At 42.7% G+C, this 25,155-nt stretch overlaps 1 protein-coding gene across 1 annotated transcript in view; it reads left to right on the forward strand.

The window, feature by feature from the left end:
- Positions 1–25,155, forward strand: part of LOC126484811 (irregular chiasm C-roughest protein) — a 410,474-nt gene that overhangs the window by 47,246 nt on the left and 338,073 nt on the right. Inside the window, exon 2 of the mRNA XM_050108408.1 lies at positions 7,064–7,234. Within this exon, the coding sequence (XP_049964365.1) occupies positions 7,064–7,234 (171 nt within the window). The remainder of the gene's footprint in view (positions 1–7,063; positions 7,235–25,155) is intronic.

Genomic DNA, 25,155 nt, shown 5'->3' on the forward strand with positions numbered 1-25,155 from the left:
CACCGTCTCCATGAAGCTGGGCTACGGTCCCGCACACCGTTAGGCCGTCTTCCGCTCACGCCCCAACATCGTGCAGCCCGCCTCCAGTGGTGTCGCGACAGGCGTGAATGGAGGGACGAATGGAGACGTGTCGTCTTCAGCGATGAGAGTCGCTTCTGCCTTGGTGCCAATGATGGTCGTATGCGTGTTTGGCGCCGTGCAGGTGAGCGCCACAATCAGGACTGCATACGACCGAGGCACACAGGGCCAACACCCGGCATCATGATGTGGGGAGCGATCTCCTACACTGGCCGTACACCACTGGTGATCGTCGAGGGGACACTGAATAGTGCACGGTACATCCAAACCGTCATCGAACCCATCGTTCTACCATTCCTAGACCGGCAAGGGAATTTGCTGTTCCAACAGAGCAATGCACGTCTGCATGTATCCCGTGCCACCCAACGTGCTCTAGAAGGTGTAAGTCAACTACCCTGGCCAGCAAGATCTCCGGATCTGTCCCCCATTGAGCATGTTTGGGACTGGATGAAGCGTCGTCTCACGCGGTCTGCACGTCCAGCACGAACGCTGCTCCAACTGAGGCGCCAGGTGGAAATGGCATGGCAAGCCGTTCCACAGGACTACATCCAGCATCTCTACGATCGTCTCCATGGGAGAATAGCAGCCTGCATTGCTGCGAAAGGTGGATATACACTGTACTAGTGCCGACATTGTGCATGCTCTGTTGCCTGTGTCTATGTGCCTGTGGTTCTGTCAGTGTGATCATGTGATGTATCTGACCCCAGGAATGTGTCAATAAAGTTTCCCCTTCCTGGGACAATGAATTCACGGTGTTCTTATTTCAATTTCCAGGAGTGTATATCCGAAAATGTAATATACGGTGGAATATAATTTGTAGGTCTCATACGTCTGCCTATTTTATCGGATACTGCATCCAGATATGGTATTCTACAAAATATAGAGCATTCCTTTGTTAGCTCGGTTCATCCAAGCGTTGTAAAACCTGCCTCTAATGCGGTATGGGAGGGAAGATTTTTCTTCTTATATATTAATTGCGTCAACAAATGCTGAATCGTAGCAGTTTTGATACACTCTATACTGGATAATCTCATATTCAGGCATTTGACTTCACTATTGACGGGCGCGTCGTACATACGGTTTAACGTGGCTGGGAATGCCGTAGAGTTATATTTAATTGATGACATCACTGCCTGTGTATAATAAGACGTTACGATGTCATATATATATATATATATATATATATATGCGTGTGTGTGTGTGTGTGTGTGTGTATGTATGTATGGGTGTGTGTAGGCATGATTAGTAAAACTCAGAGAAGAAGGAATGAAAACTTTTATTTTATTTTTATATTTTTTGTATTATATTGACTTATCTGTCACTAGATGAAACTCAACATCGAGGGGTCAGTGTTATAAAGAACGTAATGGGATTTTTGATATTGTCGCTCAAGAGAGAATCAATATCTGTATTAAAATTGGTTTGTTTTAACCTCAAATCACTATTTACATTCAGATTACTCCTGTACTTGTTTTTTAAAAGATGTAAAGTTGAAAAGTTCGTTCTCGCAGATAGTTTCTCGAAAATCCCAGCAAGTTTGTCAGAGAATAGTAATTCAATATCTCCTTGGCGATTGAGCGATGTGGTGTAGTGGGCGATGCGTTTCACTCTCATCTGAAAGAGCCGGATTCAATTCTCGGGTCGGCGATGCACCTATCGGTTTTCTGCAATCACCCAGGTCACTCCATGCAAAAGCTGGTAAGGTTGCTTGGATGGGTAATCGTCCCTTCCTTCCTCTCCAGTAGTAAGAAATCCGATCAAAGCTCCATTTCTCATAATCTCTGCCGTGGACGGGACGCAGAGCATCAATAGTCTTTCCTTCTTCTTGTCTTAGGGTATTAAATGAGCAAAATTCGTTCAGTCGTTCTCGTGAACTCTCGAGTCTGAGAAATTACCAACTTGACAAATTAAGATCGGATTGTGGCACTTTATGTGTTTATGCCTTGAGCAGACAGCCAAGGCCACTCGCCAGCCTTGTAATGCAGTCAGTGGCGGTCTTTGGCCTGATGATCCAATCATTAACAACACAGTTCGGGTAAACCTGTTGTTCTACAAGTTCAACTATACGTTTTTGATGTGCTGAGTGACTAGTTATGGCACTGCCAGCCACAGAGTAATTTCTTCTACTGATTGCAGGCTGATTCCTGTGTCATCTACACCACTGGCCATTAAAATTGCTGCACAAAGAAGAAATGCAGATGATAAACGGGTATTCATTAGACAAATATATTATACTAGTACTGACATGTGATTACATTTTCACGCAATTTGGGTGCATAGATCCTGAGAAATCAGTACCCAGAACAACCACCTCTGGCCGTAATAACGGCCTTGATACGCCTGGGCAGTGAGTCAAACAGAGCTTGGATGGCGTGTACAGGTACAGTTTCCCATGCAGCTTCAACACGATACCACAGTTCATCAAGAGTAGTGACTGGAGTATTGTAACTAGCCAGTTGCTCGGCCACCGTTGACCAGACGTTTTCAATTGGTGAGAGATCTGGAGAATGTGCTGGCCAGGGCAGCAATCGAACATCCAGAAAGGCCCGTACCAGACCTGCAACATGCGGTCGTGCATTATCCTGCTGAAATATAGGGGTTCGTAGGGATCGAATGAAGGGTAGAGCCACGGGTCGTAACACATCTGAAATGTAACGTCCACTAGGCCGTTGTGATCCAGCACGGCGTTCCGTATTACGCTCCTGAACCCACCGATTCCATATTCTGCTAACAGTCATTGGATCTCGACCAACGCGAGCAGCAATGTCGCGATACGATAAACCGCAATCCCGATAGGCTACAATCTGACCTTTATCAAAGTTGGAAACTTGATGGTACTCATGTCTCCTCTTTACACGAGGCATCACAACAACGTTTCACCAGGGAACGCCGGTCAACTGCTGTTTGTGTATGAGAAATCGGTTGGAAACTTTCCTCATGTCAGCACGTTGTAGGTGTCGCCACCGGCGCCAACCTTGTGTGAATGCTCTGAAAAGCTAATCATTTGCAAATCACAGCATCTTCTTCCTGTCGGTTAAATTTCACTTCTGTAGCACGTCATTTTCGTGGTGTAGCTATTTTAATGGCCAGTAGCATATTTGGTGAGAATTTAGATTGCACATAATGGAAAGCGCCGATCTTTTATGATTTTATTTGTGGATTTAGACGAGATCGTAGCCAGGATTTTGTCAAAGGGTGGGTCCGATTTGTTGAAGAGGACGTTAAAAGCATTCATGGTTTTCATTTATTCTGAGAATTTCGGTGGAGAACGATAAATCATATTCGACAATGATCTCGGAATTTTCAACAATCAGGGAGTGCTGTACTTAGGCAAACTACAAAGAGGCAGTCATGCTCCAATCTTCCTTTGCCTTCTTTCAGTCTGGATTTTAGCTGAGGAAGAGATCTGCACCGTCCGACCGCAAATTTTTAGGGAGACCGTGACTGTTACCTACAGGGATTTTGGCATAAAGAGATCTCTGTTCGACAAATAAGCTAGAATAATTTTTGATGGTGAAAATGTAAATGATCGCGAATTATTGAACCTTTCCCTTTCCAAAATTCCCTCATTTATGTATGCATATGTCATTTCTGCACTAAAGAATGCCCCGACAGACAAAATCATGAGGCTAAATGAGGAAAATTTGGATTTATATTTCCTTAGTATATGGCTTTTAGTGCCGGGAGACTCCAAAGAGATGCACAGCTCGCCTTCGATGCACTTCTTTTCATTTAAGCAAAGGAGCTGCATATTTAAAGGAAATGTAATCTTTCAGGAAAGAAAGGCTTTCGGAAGGAACTGTCTGTGGCCTAGAGTAAGGGACCAATCCCGGCATATGCCGGAACTGCAAATGGTAAACCACTAAAAACAATTTTACATGTTATTGGCGGAAGGAAATAAGCCACCTCGCATCCCGAATCCAGGAACAGCTAGCTCAGCAGCTCAGCACGCAGAGCTACAATGCGTCGGTGGAGAATTTGGAGAAACTGGTTGTTGACCATTGTTTTAAGATAAAATAAAATGCATCATAATATATGACTGAATTCTGAGAATGCATGTATTCTTTTAATTGTGCAAGTTTAGTCATTTGGTAGTGCATGAATATATGCACGCTGTAAGATTTAATTGTGAATGAAACTGCTGGCTTCAGTTACTATAGTACCACAAGAGCGTAGATATATTTAGGACGAAAAGGGTGGGGGTTGCAGAGAGCGGTCGGCTCGCACGAGTTCAAACTGCCCTCTGAATTTTTTTTTAGAAACGAACCAACTATACAGCGTATCATCATCACTTACCCCTTCCGCTCTCCATAAATCCCTCCCCATCGTTCAGTATAGGACTCGGTCTTCATAGTTTGAGTACCACCTGGGTGACTAATTTGGGCGATATACTGCCATTGGGCTAGTAGCGATGGAACAGTGAGCAAATTTTCTAAAGAAATGCAAATATCGCCGTTTGGGGGATATTTTTATTGGTCAACGCGATTTTTAGGCGACATAGTCAAATCCAAGTGCATTTTTATGCACTGATTTTTATTTCAATGCTATTTTTAATGAAGTTTACCGCTCCGTTGCCTTGCGAAGTAATGAAATGTTGGAACCCCAAAGTTTTACCAACCTCCAAATATGAATAACGAAGACAATGGTAACATTAAACAGCTATAGATAGGTAATTAAGTTATTATAATAGTGGGTACAAATTTTTACCTGATCAAAACGCTAGCGGACGAATCAAAAACGAGTTTTGCTCTTCTTTCTTGTAACAATCTTATCCTCAATTAGAATCTATCACACAACACAAAAATAATAAACGGTAGCGCTTACACTTAATTCAACCGCAAGTAAGGACTGAACTGATTTACAAAACAACAGCTGAGGTCAAGCAAGTTCAGCAATTGGTCTGGGCTAAAAAAGTGGTGGGCAGTAGCCAGTAGTGCTTTGGATCAATAGATAGTTTAATCCTGGCCTTGTCGACTATGTGCGTGTACCGTTTTCGACGTATGATTGAAAATCAAAATATATTTCCAGTTCTCTACGGGGAAACTCGGTTACGTGTAATTTCATGCGGGTGATAGGGTAGTATCGGAACTCCCGCTCACCTTTGGCTGCAGCCTTGATTTAGAGAAAAAAAACCGTGAAGCTCTTTTGGTGTTGATGTATGCCTTCATGTTGAGCATAAATAATCTACTCCGTCAATGAAGATATGAATTTTCCTTTTTGAACCTAAAGGTGTCTACTATCGAATTTGAAGAGTTGTCAAAGCTCACTTCACTTGGTGACTCGCAATTTTTGTCACATCATCCAAAACATCCATATTTACAGATAGATAATTGTTACTTCTCTTACTATATCATTAAAACTCAAGCGTACTGGAATGAAAATGATAACCACAAGAGAGAAAGGCTAGACCTAAAACTAGTATTTTAAACAGCTTTCCGCAATGGCTTGGTAAGACGTGACAAATACAGAGTGAATCCGATGTTCGACAGAAGAGCCCAAATTAGGAGCTTATGCCACTCCAAATGTTGAGTCGTTACCAAACGATGTCGAATATAGCTTTTGTTTCTATCAGAGTTGATAGGATTTGCTTCACTCCTGTTATGAATAAACCACCTATGTATCCTGTTAGCCCGTACTTCCGATATACACCTATATTTGATGGCCAGTGTACGTCCTAAGCCCGGTATTTTTTACGACATTAACATGCACCGGGCATGGGACATGAACCAGTCACCAGAGTTTTACCACACATAGAATGTATACATATGACTTACAACACTACTCCATTAATACTGTCCATTACATGAGCCTTGCTTCGACTTCACCTTTTTGTGAGTCATTCGTTAACATTACCTGAGAAGAGGAGCACCTATCCAGATGAAAGGAGTCCCGTAGCCCACCACCGAATACACACGAAGCATTATCAAAAACTGAAGCCATTAGAGTGGTGGTAGAAAGAAATAATATCAACCGGGTATGAAATCCGAATCATTGGAATCTGTAGATAATTATTTGTTTACAAAGCCTAGGATACATTTGTTTATAGCATCCTAAAAATTGTTATTACGGTATATTGATAATTTTGCTTTTTGGATCGTCTGACTACAAGTGAATGATACACAATTTTCGTGCCATACGCGTTTCGCCTTTATTCTTTGCAACGCATTTTCAGTGGCAGGTTGCGTGGACGATTTTCTACGTATTATATTTCTGTTCAATTTTTGGTGCCGTTCCTCTTCGTATAGTTACCACTTTGCGTTTTTCCAACTGAACACTTGTTTTGATTCAATGTTTATGTTTGTGTTGCCGACTCAACTGCCGAGTAGACTCAGTTGTATTAGCAACTGAATCCATGTGCCGTTTATATTGAAGTATATCTCTCCTAAAGTGGTCACTAATTGAATGTTAATTTATCCGTTCCAAGTTTCCGTCAAACAAATTCACATTTGTCTTTTCTGACGGACATAAAAGCCGCTGACCAGGTTTCATGGTCTCCGGAATGGTACTGCACTCGATGAAATGCCCACAGTTTCTCCTATGGAACAACAACAGTTTTTTTTAATAGGACTCTCTATGTGCGTATCTGTATTTCGTGGACTTCATAAGACATTGTTCATTCCAAGAAGTTTGTTGCTGATTGTTATGCCCCTCTGCCTATTCACAGTATCCAATATTACTGAATTAAATAACGACGAAGAAAGCAGGAGCGTTATTGTGCTTGGAATAAATAATAAGGCGGGGCCAATTTGAAGCATATCGAAGGGACGTAATGTATTACGTAGGACATGTGGGGAAAAAAAGAAGTTATAAGACTTTTACTGTTTTTCAAAGTGGTGTAAATGTTTCTGCTGTTGCGCAAAAATATCACATTTCTGTAGAGAAACAAGTGAGTTATTTTGATCCGAATTATTGTTAGAATATTAAGACGAATTTTTAAATTACAGCAGATACAGTGAATATAACTTTGGCATTTATCATTTCCCAGTATATATTAACCCTTCTCAACCGTATTTTCCTTTTCACTGTTACCGACATGATCAATTTCATTTCATCAAATACAACAAGATCGCTACTGAAAATTTTACATCTTATACTTCCACAGAGACTTCCATTACTGCGTGCAGAGCAGCAAAGCATTACAAGCAATACAGGGGTGGTAAGTAAGGAGACAGGGTGTGCTGTGTTCTATGCTGGTGGAGGGCTGGTGAAGGCGCACTTGCTTATGAGAGTGTGGATTTTGTGGCACTACACCACTCGAATAAATATCAATTACAACAGGACGACACCAACTTGTTCAAATGCGAGGAAAAACGACAACTTAAAGCCTCAAATCTAAAGTTTCGTTCACGCTTGTTTCACTCCCAACTGAGAGAAATGTTACTACAAATAATCTCATCTTCCTGAACAGAAAATTTCAGAGAAAAAAGAGAAACAGTGACAGAGAGAGATGGAAATGAAAATCGTTGTTCTCAAATGAATCTTTAGAAAGTCTGTGTATGGTTAACCGAAGGAAGAAGATGAAGAAATGGCTCTGAGCACTATGGGACTTAACATCTGTGGTCATCAGTCCCCTAGAAGTTAGAACGACTTAAACCTAACTAACCTGAGAACATCACACACATCCATGCCCGACGCAGGATTCGAACCTGCGACCGTAGCAGTTGCGCGGCTCCGGACTGAGCGCCTAGAACCGCGACACCACCGCGGCCGCTAACCGAAGGAGTTTGGATTTTTATTGTGAGAAGGGGAAGAAAATTACATGGCTGAAACATGTAACCTGATGTTGCCTGAAGGAGGTGCGCTACTAACTGCTCTGAAGCCACGCTGCTGCGAAGCTAACTGTTCGTATTACTTTCTTTACGAAGTTGTCGAGCCCGCTTGTTGTATCCAATTACCCATGTAGCTACCGTTCTTTGAGTTTTCCGTTCCAAAGTCTGTACTTATTCTTGCAGCTTACTGTCTTTACCAGGAACCGCGCTGCTGCTACGGTCGCAGGTTCGAATCCTGCCACGGGCATGGATGTGGGTGATGTCCTTAGGTTAGTTAGGTTTAAATAGTTCTAAGTGTAGGAGACTGATGAACTCAGATGTTAAATCCCATAGCATTCAGAGCCACTTGAACCTTTTTTTTTGTCTTTTTCTCATATTTTCATGTTCCAAGTGAATGACGTGTTTACACTGTGAAAGTCTTACATTGAAGAACTAACCAGTCTTTGACAAAAGACCAGCCGAATTTTCCACCTCGCTTTTATTTTAACCACATTGGGCGGTCGAGGAAAACAGATTTTCTGTTCCTACTGATTACTTATTTTAACGAGATTGAACATCAACCGTCTTCAGTCACCAATTCGCTCACCTGGACGGAATCAGTTTACCTCATCTGTCCATCAATAATAAAGTCTATAAGAGAGTCTGAGGACGGTTCATATCGGCGCACCCTCCGCTGCGGAGTGGAAATTTCAACTTGGAAGTGTGGGAAAGTTTTGTAAATGTTTTTATAGCGTGTATCTGAGGTGGACTTGAGTACCAGTCCGGTATTCATCTGGTGGGATGCGGGAAAACCACCTATAAATCACATTCAGGCTGGTCTGGATAATGGCCCGCATACGGAACGCGGCTGGCGTGCCTCCTTGTGTTCATGAAGCTGGCGCTCTAAGGCGCACGATATCTGGGAGTGTAAACGGATGAACGGTAATTACGCAGATGAAAAGAAATGTACATAATCGTATACACTGTCACCATTTTCACGATGGTCTGAGGGCAATACAGTTTAGGCTTTCTTTATGTGTCCATCCCAATCAAGTTTCAGGATATAGCAGTGTTGAAGCAGCCTGTTTCCAAACCCTGTGACCAATAGATGGTCAATCTGAATACCTAAGATCAGGCTAATTTTATTATGTGTCACTGGAAAATTTTGTTCATCCATCTTCTACCTTCAACTACTCCCTTTGTGCAGCAGTTTTCGCAGGGTCACAATCGCATTTGGCATGGTTAATTTTAAAGGGTGGCCTGATGCCCTTCCTGCCGCCACCCGTATCCCCGGGACGGAAACAGTGTACACCAGCTGTCTGCGTCTAGTGTGAATCATGAAACAGTACGAACGTGTTTCAAATGTCTGCGAGTCGTGTAAGTGATGCGGTACGGGTGGACCAGCCCGGTATTCACCTAGGGGGATGTGGAAAACTGCCTAAAAACCACATCCAGGCTGGCCGGCACGCTGCCCCTCGTCGTTAATCCGCTGGGAGTATTCGATCCTGGGCCGGCGCGCCTACCCGACTCTAGGAAGCAGCGCATTAGTGCTCTCGGCTAACCTGGCAGGTTGCTAGTGTTACTCATCCTATTGTACATATAATAAAGTGAGTTGCCGTGACTACATTTGAAACATAATGAAGTGAGATACACGAAATTCTTCGACAGTAAAAGGTCCTCGAGCGTTCAATTACACAAATACTATGGCAGCTGAAAAGGTCACCGAATCCGAAAGGTACTGAAAATCTATGAAACTGAATCCAAAGTGGTAGATAGAAATTCATGGGACATTCTTTCAGGTAAGGCGTTGGCTGGCATAGATTACCGAGATGATTATTACCATGCATTGCAACTGATCAATGAACGCGTTTCCTAGGCAGCTCTAGCGGTATTAGAATTTGTTTTCTTTCGGTCAAAACAATGAGTATTTCGATAGTTGAAATATCCAAAACTCGAAAGGAGCTGTCATCTGTTTGTACAGTACATCATGTGTGTCGAACACAGAAATACTAGCGTTTTGAGGACGAAGCTCTCATTCTATATTTGCAAAGTCTGAAGTTGTAAAGCTAGCATATCGTACTCCTACAACACTTTTCAAACGTGTGACTCCTCAACATATTACAAACGCTGTCTGTTCCCAGTGTCCGTACGTCCGACTAATTTCTTCAGCACATCCTTCTCGTTCTGTCACATCAGTGAAATGAATAATACATAGACCATGTCGTATACTAGATTACTTGTAAACAACAATAACTACGAAGAAACGCTGAACGCTTACTAGCTAATGAACATGTACCTACGAGTTTGCTACGGTATACGGTGTACCATAACCCGTAAGCTTCATTCTGACGCATAGCCTATCATCGTCTGAATAGAGTAGCTCAAAAAAAAAGAAGGGAAAATGGCTCCTGCTTCTGTGTTTTACTTACGTAGAAAATTTCCTGGAACAGTGTTTGTGCCTGAAATTCTATTTTTACCATCTGTGAGCTTGTAATATTTCTCAAATGTGAATCAAATGAGCAAGAAGGACATTTCAAAATGACATTTTAAAATGAAAACCTCAATTTTTTTAAAAATATTATTTATTGTGCAGATGTGGTACAACGTTGTATCACTTTTCAACATAATCTCCCCCTCGCTCAATACAGGACCTCACAGCACCTACGAAGTGCATAAATTCCTTTAGAGAAAAACTCTTTTGGTAGTCCGCACAACCACTCATGCACCGCTTGGTGGACCTCTTCATCAGAACGGAACTCCTTTCGTTCCACTGCGTCTTTGAGTGGTTCAAACATACGGAAATCACTTGGGGCAAGGTCTGGTGAGTATGGTGGATGAGAAAGACACTCAAAATCCAGGTCTGCGATTGTTGCAACTGTTGTACGAGCAGTGTGGGGCCTTGCCTTCTCATGTTGCCAAAGGACACCTGCTGACAGCAATCCACGTCGCTTCGATTTGATTGCATGCCGCAGATGATTTTTTTAGGAGATCTGTGTGTGATGCACTGGTGACAGTGGTCCCTCTAGGCATGTAATGCTCCAAAATGACGCCTTTCTCGTCCCAAAAGAGAGTCAGCATAACCTTCCCTGCTGATGGTTCTGTTCGAAACTTGTTTGGTTTTGGTGATGAGGAATGGCGCCAATCCTAGCTCGCTCTCTTCGTTTCCGGTTGGTGGAAGTGAACCCAGGTTTCGGCCCCAGTAACCATTCTTCCAAGGAAGCCATCACCTTCTCATTCAAAGCGCCGAAGAAGTTCTTCACAAGCATCAACACGTTGTTCTCTCATTTCAGGAGTCAGCTGCCATGGCACCCATCTTGCAGACACTTTGTGACACTGGAGCACATCATGCACAATGTGGTGTGCTGACCCATGACTAATGTGTAAACATGCTGCAATGTCATTCAGTGTCACTCGGCGGTTTTCCTTCACTATGGCTTCAACTGCTGCAATGTTCTGTGGAGTCACAACTCGTTGTGCCTGACCTGGACGAGGAGCATGTTCCACTGAAGTCACACCATTTGCGAACTTCCTGCTCCATTCGTATACTTGCTGCTGTGACAAACATGCATCACCGTACTGAACCTTCATTCGTCGATGAATTTCAATAGGTTTCACACCTTCACTACGCAAAAACCGAATATCAGAACGCTGTTCTTCCCTGGTGCAAGTCGCAAGTGGGGAGGCCATCTTTATACTGATACTGCGACGGTATGTGTATCTGCACTATGCTGCCACCTACAGGCCATTCTGCACGCTGTTTGTAGCACTCTTACCAACTTATAGGATAACGGCGCGAAATTTTGATTTGTTATTACAAAATTAAAGTTTTTCATTTGATTCCCCCTCGTATATAACGCCAAGAATACACGGAGAACAGATTTAGCGAAACCTACATTACTCATGTCGTTGTTGTATATTACGGTGAGTAATTGCGCCCGTTACATCGTGCCTCTACGGCCGAAAGTCTATGATAATGCCTACCGCGTTTACCATTTACATTAAAGGTCAGTAATGAAGGACTCATAAACATTAACATCCTATCAACAACGAACTATCATATTCTTTCCGTAATACAGATATCCGCTGAATGAAATTACCATGCGCCATAATTAAAATGCGGGAGAAATCACGTTGAAAACAAAAGCACTGGGTTAAAAATTACACACCTGTTCATAATCCAAAAATAAATCACTTTTTATGCTTGTTATTCCAAAGCAGAATGCGACTATTCAGCCGAAAATAAACAAAACGCGCACGCTTCATTGAGCCTATCCGAAGTCTTTTGTGAACCCGTTTATTACATTTTGTCACGAGTTCAAAAGGACGCGCCGCGCTCTATAATGGGGTCGGCCGACGTAATTACGCAGTTATTAATTTCTGTGTCCATTTAAAACTCTTTTGTAGCAGTGCGCGCGGGCACAGTGATTGTGTGGAGTCGGCGCCAAAGCCCATTAGCAGTCGCGGAGACAACACAATACCATCCCGCCAGCCAATTGCAGAGAAACCCTTTACCCCAGTGGCCCGACGGGAACTTGATGTCTGACTGCGAGCAGACTGCAACTTAAAGCCCCATGCGACATTCGTTCTCCTCCGCTTGTTTATTCCTCTTCCGCCTTTTGTCCGCCTTGCTTTGCCATTAAAATGATCGCTAGAGCTCGTTACAACACGCCGGAACGTACGACTCTTTAATTACTTTGCATGATATTTGTGCTATTTTATCCTGGAAAGATATAAACAACATTTCATTTATTAATTAGATTTATGCAATCTGAATATTAAGTAAGGAAACGAACTTTTAGGGAATGATTCCAGATTTTGTTATTTTATTTCCTCTATCTGCCTCATGTTCTGTATTTGCTCTGTCACCTGCTCACTAACATGTCAGGTTTTCACAATATTAAATTTTACATCCACATAAAATGAAGTTTATTTGGTTTCTCGGTGGGTTAACAATGTTGCAGATTTATACACTGGGAAACTGATAAGAGCTTAAAACTAACAATTTACGTATTAAGAAAGTAGGGCGATAGGAGGATACGAAAGAGCTTAGGTTTACTGAATGTCGTCACTGATAGTGACCAGTAGCGATTACCTCATGCCATCACAAATCCCCTCGCTCGCCTGGGCCGACATCACACTTTCCATCACTACATGCTATCACAATTAATAGCAATGCTTTAAGCCTTCTGCCCTCAGATGCCTTGAACCCACATCTAGGCTAGGTTGTCTTTTTTTATGTATTCTATATTGCAGGGTACGCTGTCTTCTATTTCTACATTACTCTTATAGTCTAACAAGACTGTCTAAGTTAGCACCTTTTTTCGTGAGTCTCTCGTGGCAATGACCCACTACGTTTAATTTGGAACCCATTTGCAACTAGCTATTCAAGGTTCTTCAGACCTCTATCGTATGTATTACTGTCCTCTCCTGACCGAACTATGCTGCCGTTACTGCTACTGTACTGACAACTCAACACATCCCCGCCCGTTACAGATGAGTTCGTCTCTTGTCACATAATCAATTCCTCACTTCGTATCGATGTCCGGGTACTTTTTGTTGTGTTGGCTTAAGAGCCAACATCGTGTTACTAGAGGAGGCCGAAATGCACGCGTTTTAGCTCACGCAGGATGGCGTGAGGAGGGAAGGACTATACTGACATGAGGTCTGGATCATGACAAGGAATTAGAATTTAGAAAGCGGACGTAATTAGTTTGATACTTAACTTTAGTCCATTAATAATGAACGTCGCTCTTGACGGTACATGACTCACAACTTTTTCTGTTCAGAACACATTCTTCAAGATATGACTTCCGGTAACTGAATATGGCGCCTTGCTAGGTCGTAGCAAATGACGTAACTGAAGGCTATGCCGAACTGTCGTCTCTGCAAAATGAGAGCTTATGTAGACAGTGAACCATCGCTAGCAAAGTCGGCTGTCCAACTGGGGCGAGTGCTAGAGAGTCTCACTAGACTAGACCTGCCGTGTGGCGGCGCTCGGTCTGCAATCACTGATAGTGGCGACACGCAGGTCCGACGTATACTAACGGACGGCGGCCGATTTAAAGGCTACCACCTAGAAAGTGTGGTGTCTGGCGGTGACACCACACTTTTCGTCATATAGGGCATGCGTGCATGTTGTGACCTGTATAATGAAGCGCCTTGTTCCATTTCTAGAAACTAGGAGTCTCCTGCAAAAGTGGCTAGCGGTTCTAGTGTATAATTTAGCTGTGTTAGCAACTTATATTTAATATCTTATTATTTAAACACTAGTCAGCTAGAACATATAACCATTGACCTACTGCCGATATGAAGTCGTTCAACCGACAGCAGCGTCGACTTGCGAGGAGTGACGGCTGATCAGTAACACTCACGGTGCCTGTAGTGCCAGTGAGCGTGCTGTCCGTGTGTAGAATGGGGAGGCGTCCGATCTATGCCAGTTTGATCGAAGGTAGACTGCGATGGTTCGGAGGCTCGGCACGAAGATTTCGGAAAGTGCACAACTTGTCTAATGTTCGAGGAGGGCTGCGGTGTCTTTAATACTGGCAAAACCAATGTGAAACGACGTACAGACGTCTTAGGATTATGTGGCCACCCCTCATTACAGGTGTCGGACGTCGTAGGCTAGGCAGGCCAGTAAAACACGACAGACAGCTAACTATGGCAGAACTGACATCAGACTTAAATGCTGGGTAGTGTAAATGTGTCACTGAATTCACAGGGCACCGTGATCTCCTAACGATGGGCGTCCACAGCTGACGACCCATGAATGTGCCAATGTTAACATCAAGGCATCGAAAACTACTACTCAAATAGGCACGTGACCATCGGCACTGGACGTTGGCACAGTGGCAGAGCACTGCAAGGTCTGATGAATCGCGATACTTTCTTCATCGTTCCGATGAGAGGGCACGAATACGTCGTCTTCCAGGGGAACAGGTCCATGACACCTTTACGGTGCAAAGCACCATGATGATCAGAGAGTGTCGTAGACCACGTGCCTCCCTTCATGACGATCATGTTTCCCAGCGGCAGCAGCATTTTTCATCAAGATAATGCGCCATGTCACTGGGCCTAGAGCGTGATGAAGTAGTTCGAGGTACACAGTGACGATTTCCAGGTGGGAATCTGCCACCCCTCCACCCGACTCGCCACACCTGAACTAGGTGGATTACATCTGGAATGTGGCTGAACGTGGTGTCAGAGCTCGTCGGCCCCCTCTCCGGAATGTACGGGAATTGGGTGACTTGAGTTTGCAGATGCGGTACCAACTCCCTCCGGCGACCCACCAAGGCCTCATTGCTTCCATACCACGACGTATCGTCGCTGTTACCCGTGCCAAAGGTGAACATACCGGTAGCGTTGTACCAACTTTCGAATACTCTCTCCCCACAGAAGGCAGCCTGCTGTGCTTTCCGACATTTTTCTACGCTGGGATGCAGTAAGTTGTCGGTGCCAAAATGTTATCTTCATAGCCAGTGGTTTATCTGAGCAGCGATGAAAATCAGAGGGAACCAAGGCCGGCCTGTATGGTCGGTGATCACACTTCCCAAGGAAAACTATGCAGGAGCTTCCTCAATGTCCATGCATTGTGTGGCAAAGAATTGTCCTGAAGAAGGAACTGCATCACAGTTACGGTGTGTGGGGTTGGACGCCATCAGGTGAAAGCTCTCAGGAGGCAAACATTCTTTGGGGGATGTGGGGTAGAAAGAGACTATTTACTAGGCATCTTCACGCACTCACAGTGCGCTCAGAGCTGAGAACAGCGACGTAGCGCTATCTACGGACAAACTAGACACTGCCCAACTCATATGCGCAAAGTATCATCAGAATTTCACTGTGGATCCCATTTAGCGGCCGATCACCCCTTATTTTCCGAATAGCCCTCTTATCTTCTGCCGTCGTATGATGCTTCATGAAATCTTTTTTGTACTGCAGTTAACCGTGAGAAGGTTATTTTTGCATGTGCCCTTTCGCAGCCCAAAATAATGGTTGTCTATATGACTCACTGCAGACATTCTCATTTCTGATGTGCAGATCCAAACTGTTCTCATGAACTGCATTCCAGCTACTGTGGTCATAATGTTCTGGCTGATCAGTATAGGTTGCGCGTGTTGCTGATTTTTGGTAAGTAAGTACATTTGGGTGCCAGGAACACGTGTTGTAACATTTTTATTTTTATTTTATCTACCCAGTGTCCAGTTTCGATACCTTCAAGCTGCCATCTTTGGATATAAAATGTACCAAAAGGAAAAATTACTATGACTATCTGCGCAATCGTTTTTTTTTCTTTGCTTGTCATCATTCTGACTTGTTTGATGCGGCCCGCCACGAATTCATCTCCTGTGCTAACCTCTTCATCTCAGAGAAGCACTTGCTACCAACGTCTTCAATTATTTGCTGGATGTGATTTGCTGGATGTGATCTCTGTCTTCCTCTACAGTTTTTGCCCTCTACAGCTCCCTCTAAGTACCATGGAAGTCATTCCCCCACGTCTTAACAGATGTCCTATCATCCTGTCCCTTCTCCTTACCAGTGTTTTCGACATGTTTCTTTGCACTCCTATTCTGTGCAGAACATCCTCATTCATTACCGTACGAGTCCACCTCACTTTCAGGATTAGTCTGTAGCACACACAAAGGAGTATTACTGAGATATATAAAGACTTAACTGGTGAGTTTCAACAAGAAGTTATAAAAGCCCTAAAGCATATAGTTCCTGGTTACACATGTTGAGGTAGGTAAATGCATAATATGAGCGCTATTCACCTAGATTAAGATCGAAATTAAAAGTTCATAAAGAAAACAACGCTATCAGACAGGTCGTAGAAGTGAATCATACGGTATTCCTGGAGTGGCATCACTGGAGTTTTTATCTGTACAGAGAAACTCTCCTTCCTTAATGTGAAGTCAGTGTCTTAACACTCCACTGCCTCATTTGGTTGGTCCCTATTGTACAGTGTTCTTTGATATACTAAAATTTTGCTTTACGTAACTTTTAATATGAAACATTGTTCATGTCCTCATCGCTGCACACACTAAGGAAGCCCATTAGCGAGTTCTGGATCATGAACATCCTGCTGTGTCCCTTGTACTAATTCCACCGTGTTCACAAAACTGACTCGAGGACCGTAAATATATCACGATACCCATGCTCATCTTCATGTCCCCCCTTAGCCCACCTGCAACATTAATTCAGCGCCTCTGAAGATGAGATGCGAGCTCAGAAGAATGGCATTAATATCTTGCACTTTATGTCTTAGCATTACTTTGTCAATTGGTATTGAATAGTGACATGGTGTTGTGATTATTCTCTTACACAGTTCTATTACTCTAAGTTCTCTAAATAATGTTTAGTGGTGTAGTAAGCATTACTTATTAAGAAAGTCTTAGCTATCTTTTTACACAAGTGTATTGTAGGAATATTTTTCTTTGCTTGAGCAATATATTGTACAGTTTTGTTCCCGGATAGAAAATGCTGTTCTGAGGTTTTTGCTTGTTTTTGTTGGTAAATATATATGCTAACCAGCTCTTGTTCCTAAATTATATATAAAACTATAAATTAAATACCTATTAATATTTTACCTAGTGTGCATAAAATATTGGTAGACGCATTCACTTGGTGGAGTAAGTATGCCCAGTTTTCAAGCAGCTCTCTACAATGTGCCCAACTAATACATATTACTCTTATGGCTGTTTGATGCCATTCAAGAATTGGGTTCATGTTACGTACCTTCGATCCCTATACAAAATTCTCACTGGTGAGGACTGATGTGTGAGTATGTTGACACAGTATGCCATCACAAGACATTGGCTGTTACAGACTGATCATAAGACTGTGAGAGAGTAAGATGCAGATGACATGCTTTTTCCCAGTAACTTTGTGTGTGCATTCGGTATTAATTGACAAACAATATTAACTTCTAAAAACATTGTCTTTGTTCAAAAGTCTATAAATTTATCATATATGCTTACTATGATAGAGTTGTTTCCTCTCTTTATGTTGAGCTGCACGCTGTTTTCTTTAAGTTCCATGTTAATTTGTTGCATACTGCCCTATCAGAAACGTCCTTATAGATTTCATTTGCATTTTAAATCTGGTGCTTAATTTGTGACTAAGTTGTTGCTATTATCAGGAAACAGAATCTTCTTTCCACGTCTTATACCGTCATATCAGAACTGAACGCAATACACTACGCAGTGGAACACTTGTGTCTATATGTTTCTTGTCTGACGGTTGTTTTGCTAAAAGTTTATCATCATCAGCTGTGTAAAATATCTCAACCTTTTTCACCTGGTTTCTGAGTAAGGCTGTAAGCACACATTTCCTGTTCCTCTTACGTCTAGTGTATAAAGTTCGTTTAGTCGTATATTATGGTCAACAATGTCGAAGGCCTTGAATGTGTCTAATAATGTGCTGATAACATATTTATACTCGTCAGGAGCGTCAAGTATCACATTTGTGAACTTATTTATGGCCAATATTATACTTCTCACACTTTAGAAACCAAATTATGCTTTGTTGAAAAGTTTGTGTTTGTTCATCTAACTCTCTGACCCGTCCTCCACGGTACAGACAATTATTTTTGAAAATGCAGACTGTTATGAAACTGGCCTGTAGTTTTCATTACTCTCCAGCTTACCTTTCTTTAGCAAGGACACAACTAGCGCCTGCTTTAGGTGCTGTGGAAAAGTACTTGAACTAAATGAATCATTATGTTTGTTAATGGGACATATGTGGTGTTTGGACCCATGTTATGTCTGTGGACACATTCACAAAAGAGACTGGAACTCCATCTATGCGTGCTGAATTTCTGTACTGTCTTCCTGACTTAAAGCTCTGTTGTGGGGAACAGTTTCATTGTGCTTCCTTTATAAGTAACCGCAGGTGCCAAACGTGTTGTAGCGAGAACCAGAGAAACAGTCAATAACTAAATTTACCAATTCTAGAGGATTTTTTATTATTTTATTTCCATCTTTATTGTGGGTCTGTTTATCAAATAAAATGTTTCTGCTTGCAGTTGCTATTTGGTTTTTAAATATAGTGAGCATTTCAGCTGGTAGATACACTACATATTAATGTCCAGTAATAGGGGCCCAGCTACTTTTGATCAGATGCACAATGTAGAACGCACAGCGCACTACAGGAAACTAAGAGGGGGAGGAAGTTGGTAGACGCACACTACCGAAGTGGCAGGAGGTACACACTACCCATAATCTAAAAATGATATCAGTGGCAGCCATATCGTCCATTATACCCTCGATTAGCACATGAGGAAAATGAGCAATGTACAGTATGTATTAAACACCGAAATTTTTCTGCACTTTTAAAGTAGCTCGCCATTACAATACCACCTGGAAGGATGGTTGCTGGTTCATGGTCTGAAAGGTGATGGAGGCGCTCATCCGTTCTGTGGGCTGTAAAAACTGCAGGATGTGTTGCCTTGCATAAACTGCCAGGTGATATGTGACACAGCCCACCACTTACAGTGTGTTTATGTTTAAATACTGCTAAACACATGCTTTGTAATGTCTTACAAACGTTCCTAAATGTTTCAATAAAGAGTCGAAGCAAATTAGGTACACTGTGACTGCATAAAAGTCTAACTGTAAGAACTCATGCAATCTGAAAAAGACATGATAAGTGTGGTCAAAACAGGTCAAGCAAGCTATCTCACCATTTACACTTAGGACAGTGCCAACTTTGTAAAATATTCCTAAATGTTTAAAAAGTAGACCATAGTCGTATATTTAAAATACGTCAAACAATCTATCTCACATCTCTTCAATTTCTCGCTGTTTTACGCTGGTTTATGTCCACTACGACATCTCAAATGTCAGCGGACAATCGTTGGGCCAACATATTTGGTAGCGTTGTGACACTGGCAGCCACATTGGACCACCATATCAGGTAATAAAATAATTAATAAGTATCATAAATTGGGTTATAGATTATAGCAATAAGGATTGTAAAGATGCCCTGTTGCCAGTTGTCCTACCAATAGGATAACAAACCATCATAAATAAACACTCACAGACCACACTAAAATAATAATAAATTGGAACAGAAACAAGCATCCACAGCCCACAGTAATTGCATCGTGCACAATTACAATAAGGCCAATAACTCCGTAATAAACTTCGTAATAAACGGTATTCAAGAGAAGTACCACTGTGTGGTAACCTACTACTATTTATAATATGTAACGTCATGGGGCTAGAGGGGTGGGGGCTACGTGGATTGGGAGGGGTCATAAATCAAGGCAGGGCGAAGGAGATATTAGGATGACAGGTTGTAATCACTGATGCAGAACATAGTCAGTCACCCATACACCCTGTTCCTGTCCAGACTCTTCATTGCCATAACCACTATCACTACCTGATCATCTTTCGTGAAATCCTCACAAAAAGGTCTTAATTCCTTAGTCACCTGATACAGCTCAGCACTAGAATATGCTGATGACGTGATACTTCTGCCATAATTTCCCCTGTAACTGAGAGCCTACTCCTCGACCACGATCGCTACGTAGCAGCCGAACTCCCTTCTCCCTAACATTATGGGTATTCCTAGCCTTCCTAGTCATTGGCAGAGTCTACTGGGTATTTCCTACTCCTACGCCGTATTGATACTTCTCAACCTGCAGTTCTGCCACCTGAACCTTCTGTTGTGTCTACCAACAGGATCTGTCAGACCGCATCCTCCCCTTTTCACACTTCCTACAAATTGCAGTACCAACCTCACAACTGCCTACCTTCATCACGACCTGTCTCTTAGCTTAATCAAAATGTACACGACACAGCTCTTCATTTCCTGCTCCTCTGTTAACCTATTTTGAGCTGCGTATTCTGCAGTTACAAGAGAGAGCCTAGGTGACCTCAACAGCATTCTTCTCAGTCCTCACTACATTCCCCTCACCAGTGAAATCCTCTGCTACAGCTCCCGCAACGAATCGCACTACTTACTTTCCTACTGCAAATTATACAGTTCCCACTCGTATTCAAATAAATTATCACCATAAAAGAATTTAAACAGCGATAATGTGTTGAATACGTTACGTGTGCGAGTTATATAGGTAAGCAAAGCATTAGGCAGAATTAGAACCTAACAAAAATTCGAAACATCAAATATTACCAAACAGCAACATAGAGATGTCAAATCCTTACTTACGTTCCAAGAAAAGAGACGCTAGTACTGCTAGTCACAGTAAAATATTTGTTTAAAAGTAGGTACTTAAGAACAGGTCATTACGAGAGTGAATTCAGAATGGAAGCAGAAGTCAGACCTACGTGATCACTATTTAAAATTCAGTGAACATAACTACTAATCTATCGAAGGGTATTGAAAATATAAAACAGATGAGAAGGAACGAAAATAGAATCAAAAGATAGTATGAAACGTATGTTGTGACGAGAAGTAATACTTGTAGATACAGCTACTAACTTGCACAGCACCTTTAATGGAAGCTGTCAATAACGGGGCGGGATATTTCCCAGAAATTCGTATTTGTTCGTGTGCAATGTCTGTCGATCGTCATTTCCTAGGATATTTTCAGGTGGGCGTAAATTTCTGTTCATTTATATTTTACAACAAAGTATTCCTTCTTCATTGCACTAAGGACTGCGAGTTTATATTAACTAAGCGAAACACTTATTTCGCTTGTCTCACAGACTTTATTCTTAGTTTATGACATACGTTTTGGGTTGTAAGCCCATTGGACCATCTTGTAGAACGCAACTGATCCCAAATCAGACCACACAAATCAGTTGGGTCTTGATATTAAAAGTTATCCCTGTTGACAATTTTACATTTTTACCCTACAATGTGCATCAGGATAGCAGTTACGATAACAATGAACAAACACACACTGTAGTAGAGATAGGTGCACAGAGGTACCTGCGGCGCCAACTGGCACTGTTCCCATCTAGAGAGTGTCTGAGAGCACTGGTTTTTAGGAGGGTGTCATAAGGGGGTTAACACTCTTAAAAGGCTCACACCAAATGATGACAAACGTACATGTCGCTGAATTTTAAACTATAAGATGCGCTGAAGAAGAGACTTTCGTAGTATACTACATGATAATGGCTTCAAGACAAAAATTGAAGTAGATGAAATAAATAATTTCTGTAGTGTCAGTGGCGAAACTGACGTCTTTTAAAAGGTTCTACATGGGTTTGAACCCAAACTATGGCAACTTGTTCCCTTCCAAATGCCGAAAACAAAACTGCGATCGGTTTCGCCGCCTTGTTTTGGCTCCTGTAGATGTACGCTACGATAATGGGACGCGGGTATTTCAGTGTATTCCCGGAATGAAGATATGTAGCTGCACAGTAACAAAAATAAAATTAATTACGTAACTTCAAACTTTTTTAGATATTCTTCACTTAAAACTTCTGGGATAATAGGCCGTGGTCGAAGTATAAAACTCTCTCCTGACTAGCAAGGATATAGATCGAGCTCTTCGCTCTAGGCAGAGAATCAGGAGTAACGACGAACAACAGTCGCCCAAAGGCAAAGTTTTTCTTCCGTTCGTTAGTAAGGTCACAGACCGCATTAGAAAAGTTTTAGGCAACTATGGCGTGAAAACTATTTTTAGACCCACCAGGAAAATAAAAGAATTTTTAAGGTCGGCAAAAGATGCACGACATCCTTTGGCTACACTGGGGGTATATAATATTCCTTGTAGTTGTGGACAGGTTTACTTTCAATCGAGAATGTTGGCATTACCATAGACAATCCCATAGCCGACGCCCCGTGATTGACAGTGGCGCCCTCTGGTTAGGGTATAAAACTCTCTCCTGACGTTTCGTCTCCGACTGCGGGAGACATCCTCGGGGGTAAAGCGGCGAACTGCGAAGAGAACTCGAGGAAGCGCTGATTATACAGGGTGAGTCACCTAACATTACCGCTGGATATATTTCGTAAACCACATCAAATACTGACGAATCGATTCCACAGACCGAACGTGAGGAGAGGGGCTACTGCAATTGGTTAATACAAAACATAAAAAAATGCACGGAAGTGTGTTTTTTAACACAAACCTAGGTTTTTTTTTAAATGGAACCCCGTTAGTTTTGATAGCACATCTGAACATATAAACAAATACGTAATCAGTGCCGTTTGTTGCATTGTAAAATGTTAATTACATTCGGAGATATTGTAACGTAAACTTGACGCTTGAGTACCACTCCTCCGCTGTTCGATCGTGTGTACCGGAGAGCACCGAATTACGTAGGGATCCAAAGGGAACGGTGATGGGCCTTAGGTACAGAAGAGACTGGAACAGCACATTACGTCTACATGCTAATACCTTTTTATAGGTCTTTTTCACTGACGCCCATGTACATTACAATGAGGTGTGAGGTACACGTTCGACGGGCGTTTCATAGGACGTGGAGGACGCATAAATTGGCCAGCCCGTTCTCCTGATCTTACACCTCTGGACTTCTTTCTGTGGGGTACGTTAAAGGAGAATGTGTACCGTGATGTGCCTACAATCCCAGAGGATATGAAACAACGTATTGTGGCAGCCTGCGGCGACATTACACCAGATGTACTGCGGCATTCGTTACGCCAGAGATTGCAATTGTGTGCAGCAAATGATGGCCACCACAATGAACATCTATTGGCCTGACATGTCGGGACACACTCTATTCCACTCCGTAATAGAAAACGGAAACCACGTGTGTACGTGTACCTCACCCCTCATGGTAATGTACATGTGCGTCAGTGAAAAAGACCAATAAAAAGGTGTTAACATGTGGACGTAATGTGCTGTTCCAGTCTCTTCTGCATCTAAGGTCCATCACCTTTCCCTTTCGATCCCTACGTAATTCGGTGCTCTCCGATACACACGATCGAACAGCGGAGGAGTGGTACTCAGGCGTCAATTTTAGCGTACAATATCTCCGAATGTAATTAACATTTTACAATGCAACACACGGCACTGATTACGTATTTGTTAATATGTTCAGATGTGCTAGCAAAACTGACGGGTTTCCATTTAAAAAACGTAGGTTTGTGTTAAAAAACATACTTCCGTGCATTTTTTTTATGGTTTGTATTAACCAATTGCAGTAGCCCCTCTCCTCACGTTCGGCCTGTGGAATGGATTCGTCAGTATTTGATGTGGTTTACGAAATATATCCAGCGGTAATGTTAGGTGACTCACCCTGTATAATCAGCGCTTCCTCGAGTTCTCTTCGCAGTTCGCCGCTTTACCTCCGAGGATGTCTCCCGCAGTCGGAGACGAAACGTCAGTAGAGAGTTTTATACCCTGACCATGGCCTGTCAGCCCAGAAGATTTAAGTGAAGGCAATACCGGCCGTGAAATCTAACATTGCATGATTTTTTAGAATTGGCTGAAATATTAGGAACACCGCTCGTATTTTCGGACATAGTGCATCGTTCACAGATGATGGCATATTGCTGCCGAAATGTTCGGAGTGATAAAACGAAAGAAAAGTATTTCTGCTTGGCTGAAGGTGGGAATCCAAAAGGCAAATGTTATCTCTTAAATAGCCCTGATCCTTCCAGCGTTGACACTTCTTCCAGTCACGCACCGTATGTTTCGTAGGTCGACGAAAGGAAGTGTCTCTTTCGAGGGAGACGGCGCTCGCGCCTTCGCTATTAGTGTTGGTGGGTAATAAATAAGGGGGAGACGGGCCGCCCTGCCCCGCTATGATGTATACGGAAGCGGCGCCTTGCTCCTGGACGCTCTCCAAATTCTCCCCTTGGCAGGCGGCGCCACTGCGCGGTATTGTCTTTGTGTGCAACTGCTGCCTCAGTTGCGTAACTGCGCTTTTCGGAGGCATTAGTGGCTCACAATGGCGGAGTAACTTGGCTGCTGGGATAGTCTTCAGCCAAGTGTGCGGTCGCGAGGGAAGGAGGAAGGGGGGCGCTCACTTAATGCAGTTACAGAACCTGCTCCCCTCCACCGTCTGTCCCGTCATACCTTTACCTCGTGCGCCGTCAAATGCCGTCTGCGAATTTCGTCACACTTGGTGCGTAAATGGCGCTTTCACGCGCAGCCGAGCCCTTCTGTCGTCATACCGTTGTGCCGAGATATCGACAGCCACGGCGCTGCTGTATCACACTTATGAGACCGTTTCGTAAGTCTACCTAGGATTATACAAGGATACAGTTTGTGATGGAAATGATCATGGGTTTATTTTCGACACATATTGGACTTGACGATACACGAAATTAATGAGACTACTTGATACACGAAAAAATGGGATTAATCGGTACACAGAAAGATCCAGATTACTTGATACAGACATTCTTATGAATTTAAAGAGTTTTGATTTTTCGGTATAAAAAACATTACTATTTT

Source organism: Schistocerca serialis, chromosome 6 (genome assembly GCF_023864345.2).
Source record: "Schistocerca serialis cubense isolate TAMUIC-IGC-003099 chromosome 6, iqSchSeri2.2, whole genome shotgun sequence".
Lineage (NCBI taxonomy): Eukaryota > Metazoa > Arthropoda > Insecta > Orthoptera > Acrididae > Schistocerca > Schistocerca serialis.